This window comes from Anomaloglossus baeobatrachus, chromosome 6 (genome assembly GCF_048569485.1).
Source record: "Anomaloglossus baeobatrachus isolate aAnoBae1 chromosome 6, aAnoBae1.hap1, whole genome shotgun sequence".
Classification (NCBI taxonomy): domain Eukaryota; kingdom Metazoa; phylum Chordata; class Amphibia; order Anura; family Aromobatidae; genus Anomaloglossus; species Anomaloglossus baeobatrachus.
Genome location: NC_134358.1, coordinates 581,380,591 through 581,397,265, shown reverse-complemented (window position 1 = coordinate 581,397,265; position 16,675 = coordinate 581,380,591). Strand labels below are relative to the sequence as shown.

Genomic DNA, 16,675 nt, shown 5'->3' with positions numbered 1-16,675 from the left:
CACATCAATCATTTTGGGAGATTTGGATATGAAATGTATGACTGCAGCAGAATCTTCATCAGTCGCTCTTACGAATGGTTTCCTCAATCCTAGGTGAATACGCAGGGGAGAGAAATCTACTTTTTCAGGACATTTGACACTTTTTTGTCCAGGAACACGAGATTCATGTTTAGGCCATCGTTCTCGAGTATAGTGAGACTTCCATCGCATTCACACAAGACACAGCAGAATTGAGGGCACCTGGGATCCAGCAATGAAGCCATCATCTCCCAGTCTCCAGATATTCCAGTGTTACTTTCCATATTCTCATATCTCTCGTGTCAGCACGTATTGACGGGAGGTTATTACTGTTCTGACAAAGAGCAGCCTTCAAAGTGACCTGTGAGAAGTCTCTGAAGAATTGCCACCAAGGTCTCCATAACAGAGGAACATTACTACATAAAGCTGCACCTTTTCTTCAACATTTCTGGGACTCCTCTGGGGCTACGAGACCTGCACATTCTCACCTCTTCGGGAGCAGATTCCTTTCTTTCAGCCTGAAACTTAGAAGCTGTGATATTGTTTAGCCAAGTCCACGTCACCGAGAAGGTGGCTCAGATCTTCTAGAGAGGAGGAGTGAGGTTCTCACGAACAACTTGCTTGGAAGGTGAGAGGATCACATCTCACATTCTGTGCTTCCTTCTCAGGGTAAGCTCGTCACTATGGAACAGGCCTCATTGCAGGTGACAAATGAGGCAATTACCTGAATATTTTGTTTAGATGCAATTCCTTTAATGTTCATTAAGCAGAAGTAGCAAACGACATATGACGTGAACCATTTTCCCAACCAGTAAGAAGCCTAACAGTAAACAGCAGATATGTGCTGCCGACCACCAGATCGCCAACGGTACACCCAAAATAACGCTCAGAACTCGATTACAGCGACGTAACCTTGTGTCTGGGACTCTAGAACGTCGCTTCACCACACGCTTATACAGTACAGACCAAAGGTTTGGACACACCTTCTCATTCAAAGAGTTTTCTTTATTTTCATGACTCTGAAAATTGTAGATTCACATTGAAGGCATCAAAACTATGAATGTGGAATGAAATACTTAACAAAAAAGGGTGAAACAACTGATAATATGTCGTATATTGTAGGTTCTTCACAGTCGCCGCCTTGTGCTTTGATTACTGCTTTGCACACTCTTGGCATTCTCTTGAGGAGCTTCAAGAGGTAGTCACCGGAAATGGTATTCACTTCACAGGAGCGCCCTGTCAGGTTTAATAAGTGTATAAAATATAGGTCAGGTAAAGAGAAAACCGGTTTAAATGCCGCGCTAAAAACCACTGATGCTGTAGATGAAAAAGATTTCCTTTATTTCATAATTCTACGCGTTTCAGAGACATCTCCGTCTCCTTCCTCAGGAAATAAATCATATGATTTATTTTCCTGAGGAAACAGACGGAGATGTCTCTGAAACGCGTAGAATTATGAAATAAAGGAAATCTTTTTCATCTACAGCATCAGTGGTTTTTAGCGCGGCATTTAAACCGGTTTTCTCTTTACCTGACCTATATTTTATATACTGCATTCCGGGGCCGCTGCTAAACCACAAAAAGGCACTCACATGCGATCATAAGGAGTTGTGACTTGCACAACCCTACCAGGTGAGTGTACCTCTTTCTGTCTCTCTACCCTCATACCGGGTAAGACCCTATTGCGCTTTTTCCCCCTACAGCTCTACAGGTTTAATAAGTGGGATTTCTTGCCTTATAAATGGGGTTGGGACCATCAGTTGTGTTGTGCAGAAGTCTGGTGGATACAGCTGATAGTCCTACTGAATAGACTGTTAGAATTTGTATTACGGCAAGAAAAAAGCAGATGAGTAAAGAGAAACGAGTGGCCATCATTACTTTAAGAAATGAAGGTCAGTCAGTCCGAAAATTTGGGAAAACTTTGAAAGTGTCCCCAAGTGCAGTGGCAAAAACCATCAAACACTACAAAGAAACTGTCTCACATGAGGACCGCCCCAGGAAAGGAAGAACAAAAGTCAGCTCTGCTGCGGAGGATAAGTTTATCCGAGTCACCAGCCTCAGAAATCGCAGGTTAACAGCAGCTCAGATTAGAGACCAGGTCAATGCCACACAGAGTTCTAGCAGCACACACATCACTAGAACAACTGTTAAGAGGAGACTTTGTGCAGCAGGCCTTCATGGTAAAATAGCTGCTAGGAAACCACTGCTAAGGACAGGCAACAAGCAGAAGAGACTTGTTTGGGCTAAAGAACACAAGGAATGGACATTAGACCAGTGGAAATCTGTGCTTTGGTCTGATGAGTCCAAATTTGAGATCTTTGGATCCAACCACCGTGTCTTTGTGTGATGCAGAAAAGGTGAACGGATGGACTCTACATGGCTGGTTCCCACCGTGAAGCATGGAGGAGGAGGTGTGATGGTGTGGAGTGGCTTTGCTGATGACACTGTTGGGGATTTATTCAAATTGAAGGCATACTGAACCAGCATGGCTACCACAGCATCTTGCAGCGGCGTGCTATTCCATCCGGTTTGCGTTTAGTTGGACCATCATTTCTTTTTCAACAGGACAATGACCCCAAACACTCCTCCAGGCTGTGTAAGGGCTATCTGACTAAGAAGGAGAGTGATGGGGGCTACGCCAGATGACCTGGCCTCCACAGTCACCAGACCTGAACCCAATCCAGATGGTTTGGGGTGAGCTGGACCGCAGAGTGAAGGCAAAAGGGCCAACAAGCGCTAAGCATCTCTGGGAACTGCTTCAAGACGGTTGGAAAACCATTTCCGGTGACTACCTCTTGAACCTCATCAAGAGAATGCCAACAGTGTGCAAAGCAGTAATCACAGCAAAAGGTGGCTACTCTGAAGAACCTAGAATATAAGACAGATTTTCAGTTGTTTCACACTTTTTTGTTAAATATTTCATTCCACATGTGTTACTTCATAGTTTTGATGGCTTCAATGTGACTCTACAATTTTCAGAGTCATGAAAATAAAGAAAATTCTTTGAATTTGGTCTGTACTGTACATGACACCAAAAGTTTACATCCACTCTTTATACAGACACATCTGCAGGTTGTTCCCCCCCGCTCTCTATACGGACACATCTGCAGGTTTTCCCCCCTGCTCTCTATACAGACATATCTGCAGATGTGTCTGTATAGAGAGCGGAGGGAAAAACCTGCAGATGTGTCTGTACAGAGAGCGGAGGGAAAAACCTGCAGATGTGTCTGTATAGAGAGCGGAGGGAAAAACCTACAAATGTGTCTGTGTAGAGAGCGGAGGTGAAAACCTGCAGATGTGTCTGTATAGAGAGCGGAGGGAAAAACCTGCAGATGTGTCTGTATAGAGAGCGGAGGGAAAAACCTGCAGATGTGTCTGTATAGAGAGCAGGGGTGAAAACCTGCAGATGTGTCTGTATAGAGCAGGGGTGGGGAACCTCCGGCCCGCGGGCCGTATGCGGCCTGCGACGACTTTTTCTGCGGCCCCCGGGCTGATTCCCGGGGCCTGCAGTGCTGGGGCAGCAGCCGCATCTTACTTGCTGCTGGCCCTTTAAAACCCCACACAGCGCGTTCAATGCTCAACGCTGCATTTCCTATACCTGAAAGACTACGTCCCCACGCTGGCACTGCCTACGTGAGGACGTACTTTGTAGGTGGGGTCGGTGTGAGGAGCGCTAAAATCAAAAGGAGAGGATTGACTGCCAATCATCTCCCAGGTCTTACTGTGCCGGGCAGCGCTCTGTGCCCAGCAGCGGCGGCTCCCTGTGCCCAGCGGCGAAGGCGGCTGCTCCTCTGTGCCCGGCGGCGGCTGCTCCTCTCTGTGCCCGGCGGCAGAGCTCTCCGTGCCCGCAGCCACCTCCAGCGCTCAGTGATCCCAGCCTCCCCCAGTTCTCTAACTACCTCCAAGCTCATCCGGGTCTGCCTGTGCCCCCAGCGCTCTGTACCTCCAGTGCTCTGTGCCCCTCTTTCTCCCCAGTGATTTGTGCCCCCCAAGTGTTCTGTGCCTCCCCCCAGTCTCCCCAGTGATCTGTGACCCCTCCCAGTGTTCTGTGTCCCCCCCGTCTCCCCAGTGATCTTTGCCCCCCAGTCTCCCCAGTGATCTGTGCTCCCCAGTGATATGTGCCCCCCAGTCTCCCCAGTGATCTGTGCTCCCCAGTGATATGTGCCCCCCAGTCTCCCCAGTGATCTATGCCCCCCTAATGATCTGTACCCCCCTAGTCTCCCCAGTGATCTGTGCCCCCCCAGTCTCCCCAATGATATCTGTGCCCGTAGCCTCTCCCAGTTCTGTCTGTGCCTTCAGCCTTTCCCATCCATCTCTGTGCCATCTGTGCCCCCAGCGTCCCCCTGATTTGTCTGTGCCTCCAGCCTCTCCCATCATTCTCTGTGCCCCCAGGGCTCTCTGTGTCCCTCCGGCATCCTCCAGGGCTGTTTGCCCCCGGCTATTTATATAACCCCAGCAATGTTTGTGCCTCCCAGCTATGTCTGTGTAACCCAGTGATGTGTATATACCCCCCAGTGACGTCTATGCCCTGCTGCTTCACTAGTGATGTATATTCCGCCCAGTCCTTCCCAGCAATGTTTATGCCCCCCCAGCTATGTTTGTGCTCCCCATCAATGATGTACAGTTAGGTCCAGAAATCTTTGGCCAGTGACACAATTTTGGCAAGTTGGGCTCTGCATGCCACCACATTGGATTTGAAATGAAACCTCTACAACAGAATTCAAGTGCAGATTGTAACGTTTAATTTGAAGGTTTGAACAAAAATATCTGATAGAAATTGTAGGAATTGTCACATTTCTTTACAAACACTCCACATTTTAGGAGGTCAAAAGTAATTGGACAAATAAACCAAACCCAAACAAAATATTTTTATTTTCAATATTTTGTTGCGAATCCTTTGGAGGCAATCACTGCCTTAAGTCTGGAACCCATGGACATCACCAAACGCTGGGTTTCCTCCTTCTTAATGCTTTGCCAGGTCTTTACAGCCGCAGCCTTCAGGTCTTGCTTGTTTGTGGGTCTTTCCGTCTTAAGTCTGGATTTGAGCAAGTGAAATGCATGCTCAATTGGGTTAAGATCTGGTGATTGACTTGACCATTGCAGAATGTTCCACTTTTTTGCACTCATGAACTCCTGGGTAGCTTTGGCTGTATGCTTGGGGTCATTGTCCATCTGTACTATGAAGCGCCGTCCGATCAACTTTGCGGCATTTGGCTGAATCTGGGCTGAAAGTATATCCCGGTACACTTCAGAATTCATCCGGCTACTCTTGTCTGCTGTTATGTCATCAATAAACACAAGTGACCCAGTGCCATTGAAAGCCATGCATGCCCATGCCATCACGTTGCCTCCACCATGTTTTACAGAGGATGTGGTGTGCCTTGGATCATGTGCCGTTCCCTTTCTTCTCCACACTTTTTTCTTCCCATCATTCTGGTACAGGTTGATCTTGGTCTCATCTGTCCATAGAATACTTTTCCAGAACTGAGCTGGCTTCATGAGGTGTTTTTCAGCAAATGTAACTCTGGCCTGTCTATTTTTGGAATTGATGAATGGTTTGCATCTAGATGTGAACCCTTTGTATTTACTTTCATGGAGTCTTCTCTTTACTGGTGACTTAGAGACAGATACACCTACTTCACTGAGAGTGTTCTGGACTTCAGTTGATGTTGTGAACGGGTTCTTCTTCACCAAAGAAAGTATGCGGCGATCATCCACCACTGTTGTCATCCGTGGACGCCCAGGCCTTTTTGAGTTCCCAAGCTCACCAGTCAATTCCTTTTTTCTCAGAATGTACCCGACTGTTGATTTTGCTACTCCAAGCATGTCTGCTATCTCTCTGATGGATTTTTTCTTTTTTTTCAGCCTCAGGATGTTCTGCTTCACCTCAATTGAGAGTTCCTTAGACCGCATGTTGTCTGGTCACAGCAACAGCTTCCAAATGCAAAACCACACACCTGTAATCAACCCCAGACCTTTTAACTACTTCATTGATTACAGGTTAATGAGGGAGATGCCTTCAGAGTTAATTGCAGCCCTTAGAGTCCCTTGTCCAATTACTTTTGGTCCCTTGAAAAAGAGGAGGCTATGCATTACAGAGCTATGATTCCTAAACCCTTTCTCCGATTTGGATGTGAAAACTCTCATATTGCAGCTGGGAGTGTGCACTTTCAGCCCATATTATATATAGAATTGTATTTCTGAACATGTTTTTGTAAACAGCTAAAATAACAAAACTTGTGTCACTGTCCAAATATTTCTGGACCTCACTGTATGTATCCCCCAGTGATGTATGTACCCCCCAGTGATGTCTATGCCCCCAGCCTTCCCAGTGATCTATATTCCTCCCAACCCTCCCCTGTGATGTATATACAGCAGTCCCAGCCAACTCAAACCTGGAAAAGCAGTTGTGAAAAGCAAAAAGATCAATATCGCCTAATATTACAGCTGCACCAAAGAGTACAAGCTCCAGCCCCACAGTGAGTTAATTGTTTGACCAAATATATTAGGGTAATTTTCAAGTTGATAATTTTGTGCGGCCCCTGAAGGTTGGTAGAAATTTCCAAATGGCCCCCGGCAGAAAAAAGGTTCCCCACCCCTGGTATAGAGAGCGGAGGGAAAAACCTGCAGATGTGTCTGTATAGAGAGCGGAGGGAAAAACCTGCAGATGTGTCTGTATAGAGAGCGGAGGGAAAAACCTGCAGATGTGTCTGTATAGAGAGCGGAGGGAAAAACCTGCAGATGTGTCTGTATAGAGAGCGGAGGGAAAAACCTGCAGATGTGTCTGTGTAGAGAGTGGAGGGGAAAACCTGCAGATGTGTCTGTATAGAAAGTGGAGGGAAAAACCTGCAGATGTGTCTTTATAGAGAGCGGAGGGAAACAACTGTAACAAGAAATTGTCTGGATGATTGAAACACTTTGTTGTCATTATTGAAAAATGTATTATATACACACACACACACATATTTTATATATATATATATATATATATATATATAAAAAATCTAAAAAAAAAGTAGTAAAATAGGAGAAAAAGAAAACACTTTAGGTGGACAGAAGAACAAACACTTGTGCTGACAGACTCACTGGCATCTCACTCTGGGCTCTCTACCTACAGAAGATGGATTGTGAGCCTCTCGGGCAGGGTCTTTTCTTCTGTAGACTGTGAGCCTCTCGGGCAGGATCCTCTCTTCTCCTGTAGACTGTGAGCCTCTCAGGCAGGGTCCTCTCTTCTCCTGTAGACTGTGAGCCTCACGGGCAGGGTCTTCTCATCTCCTGTACCCTCACCCATTCCCTGTAGACTGTGAGCCCTCGCGGGCAGGGTCCTCTCTCCTCCTATACCCTCACCACTCCCCTGTAGACTGTGAGCCCTCTGGGGCAGGGTCCTCTCTCCTCCTATACCCTCACCCATTCCCTGTAGACTGTGAGCCCTCGCGGGCAGGGTCCTCTCTCCTCCTATACCCTCACCACTCCCCTGTAGACTGTGAGCCCTCTGGGGCAGGGTCCTCTCTCCTCCTATACCCTCACCCATCCCCTGTAGACTGTGAGCCCTCTGGGGCAGGGTCCTCTCTCCTCCTATACCCTCACCCATCCCTTGTAGACTGTGAGCCCTCTGAGGCAGGGTCCTCTCTCTCCTCCTATACCCTCACCCATCCCTTGTAGACTGTGAGCCCTCTGGGGCAGGGTCCTCTCTCCTCCTATACCCTCACCCCTCCCCTGTAGACTGTGAGCCCTCTGGGGCAGGATCCTCTCTCCTCCTATACCCACACCCCTCTCCTGTAGATTGTGAGCCCTCTGGGGCAGGATCCTCTCTCCTCCTATACCCACACCCCTCCCCTGTAGACTGTGAGCCCTCTGGGGCAGGATCCTCTCTCCTCCTATACCCTCACCCATCCCCTGTAGACTGTGAGCCCTCGCGGGCAGGGTCCTCTCGCCTCCTATACCCTCACCCCTCCCCTGTAGACTGTGAGCCCTCTGGGGCAGGATCCTCTCACCTCCTATATCCTCACCCCTCCCCTGCAGACTGTGAGCCCTCGCGGGCAGGGTCCTCTCGCCTCCTATACCCTCACCCCTCCCCTGTAGACTGTGAGCCCTATGGGGCAGGATCCTCTCACCTCCTATACCCTCACCCCTCCCCTGCAGACTGTGAGCCCTCGCGGGCAGGGTCCTCTCGCCTCCTATACCCTCACCCCTCCCCTGTAGACCGTGAGCCCTCTGGGGCAGGATCCTCTCGCCTCCTATACCCTCACCCATCCCCTGTAGACTGTGAGCCCTCGCGGGCAGGGTCCTCTCGCCTCCTATACCCTCACCCATCCCCTGTAGACTGTGAGCCCTCGCGGGCAGGGTCCTCTCGCCTCCTATACCCTCACCCATCCCTTGTAGACTGTGAGCCCTCTGGGGCAGGGTCCTCTCTCCTCCTATACCCTCACCCATCCCCTGTAGACTGTGAGCCCTCGCGGGCAGGGTCCTCTCGCCTCCTATACCCTCACCCATCCCTTGTAGACTGTGAGCCCTCTGGGGCAGGGTCCTCTCTCCTCCTATACCCTCACCCATCCCCTGTAGACTGTGAGCCCTCGCGGGCAGGGTCCTCTCGCCTCCTATACCCTCACCCCTCCCCTGCAGACTGTGAGCCCTCTGGGGCAGGGTCCTCTCGCCTCCTATACCCTCACCCCTCCCCTGTAGACTGTGAGCCCTCGCGGGCAGGGTCCTCTCGCCTCCTATACCCTCACCCCTCCCCTGTAGACTGTGAGCCCTCTGGGGCAGGATCCTCTCGCCTCCTGTATTTGTCTGTGCTTTGTATTCTTCATGATTATTGTACTTGCTCTATTATTTATACCCCTTTTCACATGTAATGTGTCATGGAATAAGTGGATTTGAATTCAGAAGGTGAAATCCTACTGGAATCGCCATTAAATGGTAAATCATGTTGACCAGTGCGATGAGTGCAGAGTCAGCTATAATGGGGTGTACTCTTCGAGCAATGCTTTGCTTTTTCTTCATTTCTCCAGGGATGTGTGACCCCAATATTCATCTAGTCACGTACCTCAAAATTCAGTTACTGCGCTACAATCAGGCCCTCACAGGACATCTTAGGCAATTTGCTGACTGAAGCCTTTATATCCGGCCAGATAGAAGGGTTCCATATCGGATAACCGCCTTCTAGTCTTTTATGGTCTATTCTTTGCTCCATATTCCCCATTACATGGAGCGAGCCTCTCCCCACCCTTCATCATACGCCCCAGAGGACACATCCAGAGAAGCCATATTATCTCAGCAAGCCCAATACAAGAAGAAATACTGAAGAGCTGAAGAATGGCAATATATGGTAGAAGCATGCTGACCCTGCCCGTTATCAGGCTGCCTGTTGACTGGTATGTTCACACATGCCACATCAGCAGTCTACCCCAGGGACGCACAGCCCTCTACCCCAGGGACGCACAGCCCTCTACCCCAGGGACGCACAGCCCTCTACCCCAGGGACGCACAGCCCTCTACCCCAGGGACGCACAGCCCTCTTCCCCAGGGACGCACAGCCCTCTACCCCAGGGACGCACAGCCCTCTACCCCAGGGACGCACAGCCCTCTACCCCAGGGACGCACAGCCCTCTACCCCAGGGACGCACAGCCCTCTACCCCAGGGACGCACAGCCCTCTACCCCAGGGACGCACAGCCCTCTACCCCAGGGACGCACAGCCCTCTACCCCAGGGACGCACAGCCCTCTACCCCAGGGACGCACAGCCCTCTACCCCAGGGACGCACAGCCCTCTACCCCAGGGACGCACAGCCCTCTACCCCAGGGACGCACAGCCCTCTACCCCAGGGACGCACAGCCCTCTACCCCTGGGACGCACAGCCCTCTTCCCTAGGGAAGCACAGCCCTCTTCCCCAGGGACGCACAGCCCTCTTCCCCAGGGAAGCAAAGCCCTCTTCCCCAGGGAAGCACAGCCCTCTTCCCTAGGGAAGCACAGCCCTCTTCCCTAGGGAAGCACAGCCCTCTTCCCTAGGGAAGCACAGCCCTCTACCACAGGGACGCACAGCCCTCTACCCCAGGGACGCACAGCCCTCTACCCCAGGGAAGCACAGCCCTCTACCCCAGGGACGCACAGCCCTCTACCCCAGGGACGCACAAGCCCTCTACCCCAGGGAAGCACAGCCCTCTACCCCAGGGAAGCACAGCCCTCTACCCCAGGGAAGCACAGCCCTCTTCCCCAGGGAAGCACAGCCCTCTACCCCAGGGACGCACAGCCCTCTACCCCAGGGACGCACAGCCCTCTTCCCCAGGGAAGCACAGCCCTCTACCCCAGGGAAGCACAGCCCTCTACCCCAGGGAAGCACAGCCCTCTACCCCAGGGAAGAACAGCCCTCTACCCCAGGGAAGCACAGCCCTCTACCCCAGGGAAGCACAGCCCTCTTCCCCAGGGACGCACAGCCCTCTACCCCAGGGACGCACAGCCCTCTTCCCCAGGGACGCACAGCCCTCTTCCCCAGGGAAGCACAGCCCTCTACCCCAGGGAAGCACAGCCCTCTTCCCCAGGGAAGCACAGCCCTCTACCCCAGGGAAGCACAGCCCTCTACCCCAGGGACGCACAAGCCCTCTACCCCAGGGACGCACAAGCCCTCTACCCCAGGGACGCACAGCCCTCTTCCCCAGGGACGCACAGCCCTCTACCCCAGGGACGCACAGCCCTCTACCCCAGGGACGCACAGCCCTCTTCCCCAGGGAAGCACTGCCCTCTTCCCCAGGGAAGCACAGCCCTCTACCCCAGGGACGCACAGCCCTCTTCCCCAGGGACGCACAGCCCTCTTCCCCAGGGAAGCACAGCCCTCTTCCCCAGGGAAGCACTGCCCTCTTCCCCAGGGAAGCACAGCCCTCTACCCCAGGGACGCACAGCCCTCTTCCCCAGGGAAGCACAGCCCTCTACCCCAGGGAAGCACAGCCCTCTTCCCTAGGGAAGCACAGCCCTCTACCCCAGGGAAGCACAGCCCTCTACCCCAGGGAAGAACAGCACTGTAATTTTAGGAGCACTGCCCTCTACCCCAGGGAAGCACAGCCCTCTTCCCCAGGGAAGCACAGCCCTCTACCCCAGGGACGCACAGCCCTCTACCCCAGGGACGCACAGCCCTCTTCCCCAGGGACGCACAGCCCTCTTCCCCAGGGAAGCACAGCCCTCTTCCCCAGGGAAGCACAGCCCTCTTCCCCAGGGAAGCACAGCCCTCTTCCCCAGGGAAGCACAGCCCTCTTCCCCAGGGAAGCACAGCCCTCTACCCCAGGGAAGCACAGCCCTCTTCCCCAGGGAAGCACAGCCCTCTACCCCAGGGACGCACAGCCCTCTACCCCAGGGACGCACAGCCCTCTACCCCAGGGACGCACAGCCCTCTACCCCAGGGAAGCACAGCCCTCTTCCCTAGGGAAGCACAGCCCTCTACCCCAGGGAAGCACAGCCCTCTTCCCTAGGGAAGCACAGCCCTCTACCCCAGGGAAGCACAGCCCTCTACCCCAGGGAAGAACAGCACTGTAATTTTAGGAGCACTGCCCTCTACCCCAGGGAAGCACAGCCCTCTTCCCCAGGGAAGCACAGCCCTCTACCCCAGGGACGCACAGCCCTCTTCCCCAGGGAAGCAAAGCCCTCTTCCCCAGGGAAGCACAGCCCTCTTCCCTAGGGAAGCACAGCCCTCTTCCCTAGGGAAGCACAGCCCTCTACCCCAGGGACGCACAGCCCTCTTCCCCAGGGAAGCACAGCCCTCTTCCCCAGGGAAGCACAGCCCTCTTCCCTAGGGAAGCACAGCCCTCTACCCCAGGGAAGCACAGCCCTCTTCCCCAGGGAAGCACTGCCCTCTTCCCCAGGGAAGCACAGCCCTCTACCCCAGGGACGCACAGCCCTCTACCCCAGGAACGCACAGCCCTCTACCCCAGGGACGCACAGCCCTCTTCCCCAGGGAAGCACAGCCCTCTACCCCAGGGAAGCACAGCCCTCTTCCCTAGGGAAGCACAGCCCTCTACCCCAGGGAAGCACAGCCCTCTTCCCTAGGGAAGCACAGCCCTCTACCCCAGGGAAGCACAGCCCTCTACCCCAGGGAAGAACAGCACTGTAATTTTAGGAGCACTGCCCTCTACCCCAGGGAAGCACAGCCCTCTTCCCCAGGGAAGCACAGCCCTCTACCCCAGGGACGCACAGCCCTCTACCACAGGGAAGCACAGCCCTCTACCCCAGGGAAGCACAGCCCTCTTCCCTAGGGAAGCACAGCCCTCTACCCCAGGGAAGCACAGCCCTCTACCCCAGGGAAGAACAGCACTGTAATTTTAGGAGCACTGCCCTCTACCCCAGGGAAGCACAGCCCTCTTCCCCAGGGAAGCACAGCCCTCTACCCCAGGGACGCACAGCCCTCTACCCCAGGGACGCACAGCCCTCTTCCCCAGGGAAGCACAGCCCTCTACCACAGGGACGCACAGCCCTCTACCCCAGGGACGCACAGCCCTCTTCCCCAGGGACGCACAGCCCTCTACCCCAGGGACGCACAGCCCTCTTCCCCAGGGAAGCACAGCCCTCTACCACAGGGACGCACAGCCCTCTACCCCAGGGACGCACAGCCCTCTTCCCCAGGGAAGCACAGCCCTCTTCCCCAGGGACGCACAGCCCTCTACCCCAGGGACGCACAGCCCTCTTCCCCAGGGAAGCACAGCCCTCTTCCCCAGGGAAGCACAGCCCTCTTCCCCAGGGAAGCACAGCCCTCTTCCCCAGGGAAGCACAGCCCTCTTCCCCAGGGAAGCACAGCCCTCTTCCCCAGGGAAGCACAGCCCTCTTCCCCAGGGAAGCACAGCCCTCTTCCCCAGGGAAGCACAGCCCTCTTCCCCAGGGAAGCACAGCCCTCTTCCCCAGGGAAGCACAGCCCTCTACCCCAGGGAAGCACAGCCCTCTACCCCAGGGAAGCACAGCCCTCTACCCCAGGGACGCACAGCCCTCTTCCCCAGGGAAGCACAGCCCTCTTCCCCAGGGAAGCACAGCCCTCTACCCCAGGGAAGCACAGCCCTCTACCCCAGGGACGCACAGCCCTCTTCCCCAGGGAAGCACAGCCCTCTACCCCAGGGAAGCACAGCCCTCTACCCCAGGGAAGAACAGCACTGTAATTTTAGGAGCACTGCACACTTACCAAGGGCACACAGCACTGTAAGATGACAAAAAGCACTGTACTGTGGAGACTACATCCATGCAAGGCTGGAACTAAATAAAAAGAGGCAAACCATATTTTTTCAAGATTTCTTCCCTGTCACCACAGACATATAAGGAAAGCCCAAGTTTAATTTTGTAATCTGAATGTGAAAGAGTGTGGCCTGCCCAGATGTACGGCATGAAAATCGCCGGGACCAGATCGACGTCTGCAAATGACTATTATAAAGTGACCACAGAACAGAGAGGTTCATCTTCTATCCCTCCCTGGGTATAACTGGGGCGAGTGTAGTATAATAATGGAGGTGGGCAGTATAACTATGGGGCGAGTGTAGTATAATAATGGAGGTGGGCAGTATAAATATGGGGTACACTGTATATATGAGGGTAAGTGGTGTACGTGAGTGCAATGTCCACATCTTGGTACATTTGGATAAATCACATAGTGCTGTTCCAGCTGATACAAGGGTTAACCTCTCCTTTCCTATCACACACAGAGCATGAGCGATACTTAAACACAAAGCAGTGTGGAGATGTATAAAGCATAGACCTAGCACACAAGGAGCAACACACACAGCGAGTGCGCAGTGACATAGACGGGATTCCGGCTGGCGCTGCGGGATAGCAATGAGCTGCCTGCCCTCTCTACTACAGCCCCCACAACAAGCACCCCACTCTTCCACACAAGCTCCCTGTTCAGAGGGGGCCCCACCTGTTTGATAGGAATGGCTCTTCCACTGCCAACACTCTCAGATTTACAATCCGGGGCCCTCTTCTCTCTGTCCACCTCTGCGCCCCTCCGAGACTGGAAGAGAACAAGATACAGGGGCACATTACAATGGTACAGGAGGGAGAACGGTGCGCGCACATACGCTATCATGCTCTGCGGAGGTGTGAGGGGGATGGGTTACAACACACAACCAAGATACAAGTTTTCTTAAGGAAAGTACTAGGGGGTGCCATACAGGTTTTTAAGGATTACTGGGGGTGCCTGCTCAAACGGCATCCAAACAGGGGTGAAAAGGGTGACCAAGAACAAAAAAACATCACAGACATTAACGAGAGACACTCACACAGGGGAATGTACACACACACCCAAAGCAGAGGAGCACCCGCCCACGCAGAACTTCAGTAACCCCGCCCCTGCCTATCCTGTGCGGCAGCAGGAATCCTGCATGGAGACAGGCGTGAAATGTCAACATGCATGAAGGGGACAACACAGGCAAACAGCTCATTCCAACCAGTTTATTTAGTTACAGACGTCACCAGAACAAAACCAAGAAAAAAAAAGAAAAAAAAAAGAGAAGGAATCAGGTACAAAACAGCATCAGAGACAGTTGTGAGTCCACGATGGAGCTCCATATGTACAGGTGGAATTCTGAATCAAGTGTAAGAGCAAAAAAAGAAGGAGTACAATAGTACATTTACAATCCGCTGGCTCCAGAAAACTGCTTCCCATGGAGGTACACAGCACGAGGAATACATTCAGACAGGAAAAAACAGCAGCATGTCAATCAGAGAAGGAACAGGCAGCTGGGGAGTTCCATGAAAAACCCCACATCCAAATCTCCATGTCTTATCCAGGAAAAGGTAGGTCCGTGCAGGCTGCAGGGTAGAAAGCAGCTGTCCAACTGAGAAGGTCCCCAGCACTCAGCGCCCCCTGCCCAGGCACGGAGGAGGAGGAGGAAAAAGGGTGTCCCGTATAATTCCGTTCAGTCACTACCCCACAAAAAGGAGGAAGAATGGGGGTAAGGCCACCACTCAGGGACAGTTGGTAGAGTGAGCAGTCAGGTACTTGCGGAGAACAGATACACGACTCTGAGGAGGCGGCAGGGGAGCCAGCGGAAGCCTCTGAAACGTCCCAGTCTAGAAAAGGGGAAATGTTCCAGCAGAGAAAAGGACTAAGTGAGGAAACTCTCACACTGTGACCTACAAACTGTAAGAGACTCTCACACTGTGACCCATAAAATACAAGACACTCACACTGTGACCTACAAAATGTAAGAGACTCTCACACTGTGACCTACAAAATGTAAGACTCACACTGTGACCTACAAAATGTAAGAGACTCTCACACTGTGACCCATAAAATACAAGACACTCACACTGTGACCTACAAAATGTAAGAGACTCTCACACTGTGACCTACAAAATGTAAGACTCACACTGTGACCTACAAACTGTAAGAGACTCTCACACTGTGACCCATAAAATACAAGACACTCACACTGTGACCTACAAAATGTAAGAGACTCTCACACTGTGACCTACAAAATGTAAGACTCACACTGTGACCTACAAAATGTAAGAGACTCTCACACTGTGACCTACAAAATACAAGAGACTCTCACACTGTGACCTACAAACTGTAAGAGACTCTCACACTGTGACCTACAAACTGTAAGAGACTCTCACACTGTGACCTACAAACTGTAAGAGACTCTCACACTGTGACCCATAAAATACAAGACACTCACACTGTGACCTACAAAATGTAAGAGACTCTCACACTGTGACCCATAAAATACAAGACACTCACTGTGACCCATAAATACAAGACACTCACACTGTGACCTACAAAATGTAAGAGACTCTCACACTGTGACCTACAAAATGTAAGAGACTCTCACACTGTGACCTACAAAATGTAAGACACTCACACTGTGACCTACAAAATGTAAGACACTCACACTGTGACCTACAAAATGTAAGAGACTCTCACACTGTGACCTACAAAATACAAGAGACTCTCACACTGTGACCTACAAACTGTAAGAGACTCTCACACTGTGACCTACAAAATGTAAGACACTCACACTGTGACCTACAAACTGTAAGAGACTCTCACACTGTGACCCATAAAATACAAGAGACTCTCACACTGTGACCTACAAACTGTAAGAGACTCTCACACTGTGACCTACAAACTGTAAGAGACTCTCACACTGTGACCTACAAACTGTAAGAGACTCTCACACTGTGACCTACAAAATGTAAGAGACTCTCACACTGTGACCCATAAAATACAAGAGACTCTCACACTGTGACCTACAAAATGTAAGAGACTCTCACACTGTGACCTACAAAATGTAAGAGACTCTCACACTGTGACCTACAAAATGTAAGAGACTCTCACACTGTGACCCATAAAATACAAGAGACTCTCACACTGTGACCTACAAAATGTAAGAGACTCTCACACTGTGACCTACAAACTGTAAGAGACTCTCACACTGTGACCTACAAACTGTAAGAGACTCTCACACTGTGACCTACAAAATGTAAGAGACTCTCACACTGTGACCTACAAACTGTAAGAGACTCTCACACTGTGACCTACAAAATGTAAGAGACTCTCTCACTGTGACCCATAAAATGCAAGACACTCACTGTGACCCATAAAATACAAGACACTCACACTGTGACCCATAAAATACAAGACACTCACACTGTGACCTACAAAATGTAAGACTCTCACACTGTGACCTA

The 16,675-nt window shown here is 51.9% G+C and overlaps 2 protein-coding genes across 8 annotated transcripts in view; one reads left to right on the top strand and one right to left on the bottom strand.

Annotated features, from left to right (window-relative positions):
- LOC142243730 (uncharacterized) overlaps positions 1–16,675 on the top strand; it is a 1,240,762-nt gene that overhangs the window by 298,220 nt on the left and 925,867 nt on the right. The gene's annotated exons all lie outside the window — the stretch shown is intronic.
- Positions 1–16,675, bottom strand: part of LOC142243729 (arf-GAP with GTPase, ANK repeat and PH domain-containing protein 3-like) — a 367,370-nt gene that overhangs the window by 116,411 nt on the left and 234,284 nt on the right. For both annotated transcript variants that reach the window (XM_075315925.1, XM_075315926.1), the window contains exon 9: positions 13,899–13,991. In XM_075315925.1, the coding sequence (XP_075172040.1) occupies positions 13,899–13,991 (93 nt within the window). The remainder of the gene's footprint in view (positions 1–13,898; positions 13,992–16,675) is intronic.